The sequence below is a fragment of the Rhinolophus sinicus genome, chromosome 14 (assembly GCF_057876585.1).
Source record: "Rhinolophus sinicus isolate RSI-liver-muscle chromosome 14, RSI-T2T, whole genome shotgun sequence".
Taxonomy (NCBI): domain Eukaryota; kingdom Metazoa; phylum Chordata; class Mammalia; order Chiroptera; family Rhinolophidae; genus Rhinolophus; species Rhinolophus sinicus.
In genome coordinates, this window is record NC_142514.1 from 143,144,733 (window position 1) to 143,155,679 (window position 10,947).

The following is a 10,947-nucleotide window of genomic DNA, read 5'->3' on the forward strand; positions in this document are numbered from 1 at the left end:
TGGTTGTGGAGTACAGCATCGTGAAGATAATCAATGGTACTGTAACAACCATATACATTGTTAGAAGTGTAGTAGATTGGGGCAGGGGGGGAGGGTGTTATCACTTTGTGAAGGGTGTAAATGTCTATTACATTGCTTTGTACACATGAAACTAAAAAAAAGAAAATATTAGCAGGAAATAGATTGCATGCTCAAATTAGGTAATTTGAGTACAGTGTAATACAGAAACCATTATCAAAGATGTGAGTCAGCATAGGAAAATCACAAGTACTTGCGAAGCCTCTGGGCTAGTGATAGCAGACAATGTTACAAAACTTGGATTCAAGGGTAAAGTGGAGGATATGGTTTCCAGTGGACCCAGAGCCAGAGAAAGCTGTTTCCAGAGAAATGCAGTCATCTTGCAACAATTCTGCTGGAAGGGAGATGAAGGAATAAATCTCTGACCTCCTTCCAATCTCCTGTCGATGTTTCCTTTGCCAAATCCATCCAGGAGTGAGAGGGTAGGAGAGTCTGTTGGGGTAATTCAGTGTTGCAGGGCCTAGAACATGATGGAAAGTGGTGGAGAGTAGACTAGGAGAGGTTAATGCAAGATATATTGCAAGCATACCCTAAGAAAAGTTATATTTGTATTTTAGCCAACTAGATTCACATGCTGTTTCCCCAAAAATAAGACCGGGTCTTATATTAATTTTTGCTCCAAAAGACACATTAGGGCTTATTTTCAGGGGATGTCTTGTACAACAATCTACATTTATTCAAATACAGTCATGTCATCCTCTTCTAGAACATTGTCATAATGTACTGAATGCATCCATTTGGCTGACAATTTTAACTGGGGCTTATTTTCAGGGTAGGTCTTACTTTCAGGGAATCACGGTGTTAGAATATTTAGGCAGCAATGTAGAGGCTTTAGTGGAAGATGGAAATCCTGAAAGTGGGCATATTAGTTAAAAGCTATTTCAACAACCCAGGCAAAAAAAAATGAGGAAGACATGAATTGTAGTAGAATTGTTGGGACAGAAAGGCAAGAAATTGAATGGGTATGTAGGAAGAGTAAATGGCATCAACAGTGACTTTCTTTCATTTTCTAACCACTTTTAGGAAGAGAAAGCCTTCTGTTCTCTGTATCATTATGCTCTCTGCATCTGTTCCCAATGGCACTGCCTTCCATCCTTCCACATTTATTCTACTTGGAATCCCTGGGATGCAAGACCAGCACGTTTGGGTTGCCATTCCCTTTTGCTCCATGTATATCCTTGCTCTGGTTGGCAATGGTGCCATTCTCTACATCATCATGACGGATAGAGCTCTACACGAGCCAATGTACCTCTTTCTGTGTCTACTTTCCATCACTGACCTGGTACTCTGTTCAACCACATTGCCCAAGATGCTAACAATCTTCTGGCTTAGGTCCCACATAATTTCCTACCATGGCTGCCTCACCCAGATGTTTTTTGTTCACGCCGTCTTTAGCACAGAGTCAGCTGTTCTACTGGCCATGGCTTTTGACCGCTATGTGGCTGTCTGCCGTCCACTTCATTATACATCCATCCTCAACGCCATGATGATTGGGAAGATTGGTCTGGCATGTGTAGTCCGTGGCCTTATTTTTGTTTTTCCTTTTGTCATCCTCATCGAGCGCTTACCCTTCTGTGGACATCACATCATCCCCCACACCTACTGTGAGCACATGGGCATTGCCAAGCTGGCATGTGCCAGTATCAAGCCCAACACCATTTATGGTCTCACTGTGGCACTCTCAGTCACTGGCATGGATGTAGTCCTCATCGCCACCTCATACGGCTTGATCCTGAGGGCTGTGCTGCGTCTGCCATCAAAGGATGCCCAATTCCGAGCATTTAGCACTTGTGGAGCCCACATCTGTGTGATTCTTGTCTTTTATATTCCTGCCTTTTTTTCCTTTTTCGTCCACCGCTTTGGCCATCAAGTACTTCCTCGTGTTCACATTATACTTGCGAATCTCTACCTCCTCGTACCCCCTGTTCTCAACCCCTTGGTCTATGGCATTAATACCAAACAGATACGCCTGAGAATAGTTAGCTTTTTTATGCGGAGGAGGTAGCTATACTCTCTGTGTACCCCAAATGCCAAGGGAAAAAGTTATAATTAATCTCACACTTCCTCCAGCATCTCTTTACCTTGAACGAGAGGTTGCTGATTCTGCTAATCCTAGCCAGCCAGTATCATGTGTTATCTGAGTTTTTGAAGTATTTAGAACAACTTATCTATACCTCCTCAATCAACAGAATGTCATCTTCTTGTAAACTAGCATATGCCCTGTTAATGGGCCTGTAGGTCTTGAATCTTCCTAGGGAAAGGTAAGGAAGTGATGTAGTATATTTGAAAGTATGAACAAACATTTATTCTCTCATTGTACAGAAATCCCATGTGCTAGAAGTAAAGGAAAAATGGTCATAAAAGAACTACTTATTTATAACTTCAAGAAATTGAGAACACACACACACACACACACACACACACACACACACACACACTGATTAGATTGATTGCTAGCACTTTCTTATACCAAGGGTGTTTGCAGTGAGAGCATCAGCCCTACACCAGAGATGGCTGTGAGAGCCCATGACCCTTTGGATCTGGGATTTGGTTGAAATAGTTGAAGATGACTACTGGGTGACTTATTGTGAGAAGTTTGGAAGTCCATATATCAATGGAAAGCCATAGTACAACTTTCTCAAGGAATGACTTCAAAAAGTGACACTTTGTAGCTAATATATTTACCTCATGACTGATGACCTTTGCAGTTTTTCTGATGTTCTAAGAATGATGCACATTACATGAAAATTATTTTTGGTCCACTGTAGACTCAGTCTGATCTTTTGTTTACCTCATTTAGTTAATAGCCCTTTGGGTACATAAGAATTTCCAAGACAGAGTTTCCTGCTAGTGTTATCCAGGGTATTCTAGAATATTCAGAGTTGACAAATTATCTTTCTCTAAACAACTGGCCTTCAGGCTTTAGCACAGTCTACCTTTTACAGTAGCTGCAGTTTTTGTTTTGTTTTGTTTTATTTTTATTTATTTTTATTTTTATTTGTTCACTTGTTTGTTTTTTGATGCCTTGGAAGAAATGACAGCAAATAACCAGTCTACCCTTCTACAGAATACATTAATCTTCTTCAGAGTCAATACTTCATCATATGTTTTTATTACCAGGAACTCTAAATCTTCTAAGACATTCATTCCACTTTTCAACTTCAGGATCCATATCTTTTTCCTTTTCTAAGGTCTAACATTCAGCCTACACAGAGTTGACTTAGTTTGTAATGTGGTGTTTGAACAATAAGGGTCATACAAACACAGTCTAGAATTTTTTATTGTGCTATTGTAAAATATATGTAACATAGATTAGCATTCCAACCCATTACACTAAGCAATCATCATGACTATCCATTTACAAAACTTTAATCCCCACAAATAGCAACTTTGTAACCATTAAGCAGTAACTCCCCATCCCTCCTCTACTGCCTAAAGACTACAAGCCTTTTGCAACAACGTTAGAAACACTATTCATTTATTTATCATACAGGTAGTTGAGCATTCATTTAAAAGTACTTATGGAGGATCAACTGTGTGCCAGGTATGTTAAACATTGAATTTCACAGGTGAGTAAGGCACAGTGACCAATCAGGAAACTCACATTCTAGGAAGAGTGGAAGTGAGGTAATTAATTACAAAAGAATATGGCATTTGCAGTGAAAAGGAGTAAAAGATATTGTTAGAGCAAAGGTGAAAATATGTTCATGTTACTTCTATTTTTTTCTTACAGTGAAGTAATCTTTATTGTATAATCCGTCTTGATTCTAGGCCCTCTTTTCATGAGCTGAGGCAAAAAGGTGCAACCTGTTCCTAACTTGAGAGTATATTTTTGGTCTTCTCATGGTTTCCATTTTGGATAACTAAGTTATTTCTATGGAAAAATCCTATCAAAAATTGATTGTAATAAGATGTTTCCTATATATAGGGGAAAAGACAATAAACAAACAGAAAAACCATGACTACTATTCTCCTCTGCTGGAAATTATTCAAATTCACTAACCTAAGAACCACCAGAACATATAGTGAAATAATTAGGTTTCTTTATTGTGCTGCAGAAAGTGAGAAAGCACCCAAGAACTGTTGTGAAACTCATAATGTGAGAGATAGAAAGGGATTTTATAGAATGTGAGCTTGTGCTTGATGATTTTTAGGAAGTTGGGGGGAAATTCTAGGTTAGATGTGGTCAAGAAATGTGGGTAATTTGGTGATTGTATCGTAATACTTTTTTAAAAATCTAGGAATATGAGGACAAATGGGAGCGAGAGGTCACATTGGTAAAGAAACAGCAGTTTACTCAGGTTATCAGAAGATTTAATTCTGGGTTGACCTTCTTCTCTACGTCTTCCAGACTTTGTTGCAGACTGGCCTGGCATGCATTGTTTTGGATTTCTGCAGATAAATACTCAGAAGTGGAATTGCTGGGTCATAAAACAGTTCTATTTTTAATTTTTTGATGAACCTCCATAATGTTTTCCATAGTGGCTGCAGGAATTTGCAATCCCACAAACGGTACATGAGGCTTCCCTTTTCTCCAAATCCTCACCAACACTTGCTTCTTGATTTATTGCTGATGGCCATTCTGACAGGTGTGAGGTGATAGCTCACTGTGGTGTTAATTTGCATTTCTATGATGATTACTGACATTGAGTATCTTTTCATATGTCTATTGGCCATGTGTATGTCCTCTTTGGAGAAACGTCTATTCAGATCCTCTGCCTATTTTTCAATTGGATTCTTTTTTGGTGTTAAGTTGTATGAGTTATATATGTATTTTGAATATTGACCCCTTATTAGGTGTATCATTGGCAACTATATTGTCCCACTCAGTAGGTTGTCTTTTTGTTTTGTTGATGGTTTCCTTCACTGTGCAAACAATTTTTAGTTTGATATAGTCCCATTTATTTATTTTTTTCTTTTGTTTCCCTTGCTCGAGGAGATATGAGGTGTGATCAAAATATACAGTGAATGTTTAAATAAAAAAATTGTCATAGTATAAAACACATTGCCATTAAATCCCCTCAAAATACTCCTCCTCACTTCAAACACACTATCCCATTGTTCTTGCAACTTTCTGAAGCAGTTCTGGAAGACTTCTTTCATGAGTGTCTTTAGTTGCTCTGTCATGGCTGCCTCAACAGAAGAGTCAGAAGTCGAACAGTGCCAGATCCAGTGAATAAGGTGGATGAGGACACACCATAATGTTTTCATTTGACAGAAATTGCCATACCAGAAATGATGTGTGACAGGAAGCCTTTCCATTGCAATCAGAAAATATGGTGAACGCTGCTGCTGAATGCCATTCAAGGGAAAGGCAGGGATCTTCAATACGGAAGTGGTGCATCGAAACTTAGTAACAGTGTGTGACAAGTTTGAACTTGTTTGGTGCAGTCAGTCGGGTGTGAGCTACGGTTGAGAGAAGATGTGTTTTAAAGTGTGCGATAAATCACCCTTCATCATGACAATGCTCCGTGTCACACATTGCTTCTGGCATATGGCAATTTCTGTCAAATAGAAACATTATGTTTTGTCCTCATCCACCTTATTCACTGGATCTGGCACCGTGCGACTTCTGGCTCTTCCCCAAAGTCAAAGTTATTCCAGCCATCAAAGCAGACATGACAGCACAACTAGACACACACAAAAGAGGACTTCTAGAACTGCTCCAGAAAGTGTCAAGAACAATAGGATAAGTGTGTTCAAAATGAGGGGGAATATTTTGTGTGGGATTAATGGAAATGTGTCTTTTACTGTAATAATTTTTTTATTTAAACATTCACCATATTGTTTGATCACATTGTATATTCCAAGAAAATATTACTAAGAGCAGTGTCAAAGAGTTTACTGCCCATGTTTTCCTCTAGGAGTTTCACCATTTTTGTTCTTACATTTAAGTCTTTAATCCATTATGAGTTTATTCTTTTAATTAAAATTTATTGGAGTACAATAGTTAGTAAAATTACATAGGTTTCAAGTGTACAATTCTGTATTACATCATCTATGTATTACATTGTGTGTTCACCACCCAGAGTCAGTTCTCCTTCCATCATCATATATTTGACTCCCTTTACTCTCTTCTATTCCGTCCTTCCCCCTTACCCTTACAAATAGTTTAAGAATAGACCATTCTATATGTTCTACTCTCATTTCTTTTTGCATGTATCTGTTTAGTTTTCCCAACACCATTTATTAAAATGACTGTTTTTACTCTGTTGTATAATCTTGCCTCCTTTGTCATAGATTAACTGACCACATAGGCGTGGATTTATTTCTGTAGCCATCACAAATTCTTATCTAGTTTGTAGTTGTGCTTGTGTTAGATTATTTTTAAAAAGAATAAGGTAAAGACAGGTGATTCTGGATTGGGAGTGTTGGAAACTGTATATATCTAGATCTATATACTCATCACTATGTATCTAATTTGCCTTAGAAAAAATTTTTAATTTAGATGTCTGTGGCAGATGATAAAAATGTGATTACATCAATATACCCCATCCTGCATGTTCTCCTTACAAAGAGATCTTGACACTCCACTGAGATGTACCAGTTATGTTCCCTCACTTAAATATGTGCTGGCCTCAGTTACTCAATTCTAGTGAAAAGAATGTGTTAGAAGTGACAAGGTATGACTGACTTCTAAAACCAGGTTATGGAAGGAAATACAGACTGGTTTCTCTCCTCCTCTCCCTCTGCCTCCCTTCCCTTTGTCCTCCTCCTCCTCCTCCTCTTCCTCCTCCTCCTCCTCCTTCTCCTCATCTTTCTTCTTCTTCTTCTTCTTCTTCTTCTTCTTCTTCTTCTTCTTCTTCTTCTTCTTCTTCTTCTTCTCTCTCATAACAAATAATTTTCTGTATGATTAATAATAGTCTAAGAAAACATTTCTCTACACAATGTATACAGTTACCGAGAGTTAGCTAAATTCAAATTCTGAGGGAATAGTTCCCCCAAGGCTACTCTCACTTCAGATACCATGTAGAAGCTAAGGGGTACCCCAAAGCACCCTCACTTCAGACCAGCTAGCCAAAAATTTGGGGAGCATCACAATATAATGTTAATTAATTTGCTAGGAAAACACTAAATTCAGGCAAATGTTATATTTATTACTAAGGAGTTATAACAAAAAGACAGAGATTAAAACAGAACAAGTAGGAGATTCATAGAGCTGAGTCTACTAAGGACCCAAATGTGAAGCTTCTGGTCTCACTCTCTCTATGGAGTCATGGGTGGGTGCTCTCTCCTCTGGGTCCATGTGCCTATACACAGAGTACTGCCAACTAGGGATGCTTGTTGAGACTTTGGTGTTTAGAGTTGTTGTAACTCGATCACATGGCGACCTTTAGGCTTTAGCCCCTCCAGGTCAAGCTAATATCTGTAGTTTCCAGCTCCTCTTGAGGGTAGAACTGATATGATATGATGCAAAGCTCCCATTGTAAATTATATCGAGAGACTACCCATTGGCCAAAGCCACTCCTGTCATTCCAGGACATTCCAGGGGCTTAGGGGTTGAGACCAAAGGCCAGACCTCTCTTTGCTTAAAGTTATTTTTTCACTATCCCATTAGTCTTATGGAATTTTTTGTTTGTTTGAATTGTTATATTTTTAATACATTTTTTTTGTTAAGAGTGAAAAAAATAACTTCCTTTAAGATATAAGATATAAATAAGTATGACTTCTCTAACCACTTCTATTCAATAATATACTAAAATTCCAAATTGGCATAATAGGACAATAAAAAGGAATAGATGTTTAAGAGTCATAAAAGATGAAAAGAAAATATTAATAAGTGATATTTTTCTATAGAGAAAACCCATAAGACTCTAAAGAACTAACGGTAGTTCAACAAATTTGCAGAATTTAAAGTAAATAAACAAAACCCAAACTAATTAATTATATTATTATACAAATTCACGATTAGAAGTAGATATTTTATAAGTTGTAATTGACAATAGCAGCAAAATCTAAGGTAACTTATTAAATCTAACAAAAATGTGTCTGACATCCGTGTTAAAACAAATAAGAAAGAAATAGAAAGCTATTTTTAGAGGATCTAAATAAATGGAGATATGTACGCATACTACACAGTTTGTGAGTATGAAGACTGACAGAAAAAGGAAAAAGAGAAAAAATGAAAGATAAGGACATGAAATTATCAGAAGAAGAAACATAAATAACTAATAATTTTATGAAACAATCTTCAGCCATTTCAGCAATAAGGAAAATACAATAAAAACCACTTTTAGACCCTTTAGACTGGCAAAATTAAAACAAATATTCAGATAATACTAACAATCAGTGAGTCTATAGAGATATAGAAATACTTATTCACTACTAGTAGGATACTAAATGTGAACTGACTACTTTCAAGATCAATTTATTAATATTTAGCAAAGTTAGAGATATGCATATCCTACAACCCAGAAATTTCATTCCTAAATGAAAGCCCTTCAGGCATACTGCACAAGTGAACAAGGTAGCCTTATATAAGAATATTAATAATAACATTATAATTATAAATAATTGTAAACCATCTAAATGCTCATCAAAGGAGAATGAATGAAATAAACGTAGTGTCATAAACAACATAAACAAATGAATTAACTGTAGTATCTTCATTCAATAGACTATAGTAGCACCATCTAGGACCTCAAAATAGTAGTAATAAATACACTTTATAGAAGTAATAAATTGTTTACCAGACCTACATGAATCAGCATGAATGTATCTCACAAATATAATGCTGAACAAATATCAAGATGCAGAAAAATGGCATGGTATAACACCTTTTAGATAAAGCTTAAAAATATGAATTATAATATTATACAGTAATAAATTTAGTTTTAATATTTATGTAATAAAAGTATACAAAGTATAAAATGATATGGGAATGATAATGATACAATTTATTTCTGAAGGACAGGAAAACAAATGCCAGATGAATAAGCTGCAAAGGAAAGTCCTATTGTTTTTGTAACATTTTGTTTCTTAACCTACATTGTGTATGTATGGATATATGTTATATTATTCTTTATAACCTTTTTTTTTTTTTAAGATTTTATTGGGGAAGGGGAACAGGACTTTATTGGGGAACAGTGTGTACTTCCAGGACTTTTTTCCAAGTCAAGTTGTTGTCCTTTCAATCTTAGTTGTGGAGGGTACCGTTCAGCTTCAAGTTGTCCTTTCAGTCTTAGTTGTGGAGGGCGCAGCTCAGCTCCAGGTCCAGTTGCCGTTGCTAGTTGCAGGGGGCACAGCCCACCATCCCTTGCGGGAGTCAAGGAATTGAACTGGCAACCTTGTGGTTGAGAGCCCACTGGCCCATGTGGGAATCCAACCGGCAGCCTTCGGAGTTAGGAACATGGAGCTCTAACTGCCTGAGCCACCGGGCCAGCCCCTCTTCATAACCTTTGCATGTCCAAAATAGATTAAAATAAGAGAAATGTAGATTTGGCATTAGTAGACATGAAAACATCATAGGTTATGTGAGAAATGCAGAGTTATTTAATTGTTTCTATGTAATTATATTATTTATAATCTATTTTTTCTCCACAGTTTTGAGATGTTGTCTTTCTTATATAATATAGTGCATATATAGTTGGGTATTTATATTGATGGTATTCTGCTAGAAAAACCTGTCTACTTCTACTCCATAGTCTTATTGTTTAAAGTGCAACAGTTTTATAATACATTTTAATTTCTGGTAGGGTAAACCACACCCCTCTGTTACATCATTATTATCTTCAGATGTTGGTTCTTCCAGTTGAATTTCACAACCATTTTGTCAAGATTCTAAGCAAAACAAATCATTGAAATTTGTTTGGATTGCTCTGACTTTATAAATTCATTTAAGGACAAGGTATAGCCTTCAAACATAGTTCTATTTGGGGTTTTATAGATACAAGAAAACAAAAATGTAAGATTTCATGGACTAGGATGCATGTTTAGTTCATATTTAAATGAATTTATCTACTTGTTTCTTTGTTTCTTTGTTCATGTATTTGATGCTTATTATATGCCCATATGTGTCAAACATGTTAGTGACAGGGATACAGGATTTGGGGAAAAATCTGCCCGGGTCTATTACCCCAGAGTAGTGTGATTATCAAAGGGAAGGGTTAAAAGTTGTGACTGAAAGATGAGAGGTCTTTGGGTGATAGTAGAAGGCATTTGACAGAACTTTGGGGGATCTTCTGCAAGAAAAGTTCCTTTAGAAGTTGTGCTCGGGGATTTGATAGGACAGTGGAAATAAAAAGAGCTGGCCTATGAAGAAATGATTCTTTTTGGTTGCTACCTGTCATTATCACACTTCAGGACCACCTTGGGACAGAGAGAAAATAGATGACGGAGCCAGGTTTTCTGCGTGTTATTAGAGCATGTTACTACTTCTGCAGGGGGAAGCTCTGTAGTTGCTCTATGAGGTCTGACAATTAGGTTTGCAAATTTGTTGCAACGATGTTGCTAACCTTTTTTTGATATCAGAGGGATTATTCATTATGAATTTGTACCAACCGGACAAACAGTCCACCAAGTTTACTATTTGGAAGTGCTTAAAAGGCTGTGTGAAAAAGTTAGATGACCTGAATTTTTCGCCAACAATTCATGGCTCTTGCTTCATGACAATGCACCAGCTCACACAGCACTGTCTGTGAGGGAGTTTTTAGCCAGTAAACAAATAACTGTATTGGAACACCCTCCCTACTTACCTGATCTGGCCCCAATAACTTCTTTCTTTACCCAAAGATAAAGGAAATATTGAAAGGAAGACATTTTGATGATATTTAGGACATCAAGGGTAGTATGATGACAGCTCTGATGGCCATTCCAGAAAGAGTTCCAAAATTGCTTTGAAAGGTGCTGGTGTCAGTACATAGCTTCCCA

At 37.0% G+C, this 10,947-nt stretch overlaps 2 protein-coding genes across 3 annotated transcripts in view; both read left to right on the forward strand.

The window, feature by feature from the left end:
- Positions 1–10,947, forward strand: part of LOC109460424 (olfactory receptor 52P1-like) — a 28,985-nt gene that overhangs the window by 7,774 nt on the left and 10,264 nt on the right. The window lies entirely within an intron of this gene.
- On the forward strand, positions 126–4,647 carry LOC109460421 (olfactory receptor 52D1-like). The gene has a single exon (XM_019755817.3). It carries the CDS (start codon positions 1,058–1,060, stop codon positions 2,081–2,083), a length of 1,026 nt encoding a protein of 341 aa, XP_019611376.3. The 5' UTR covers positions 126–1,057; the 3' UTR covers positions 2,084–4,647.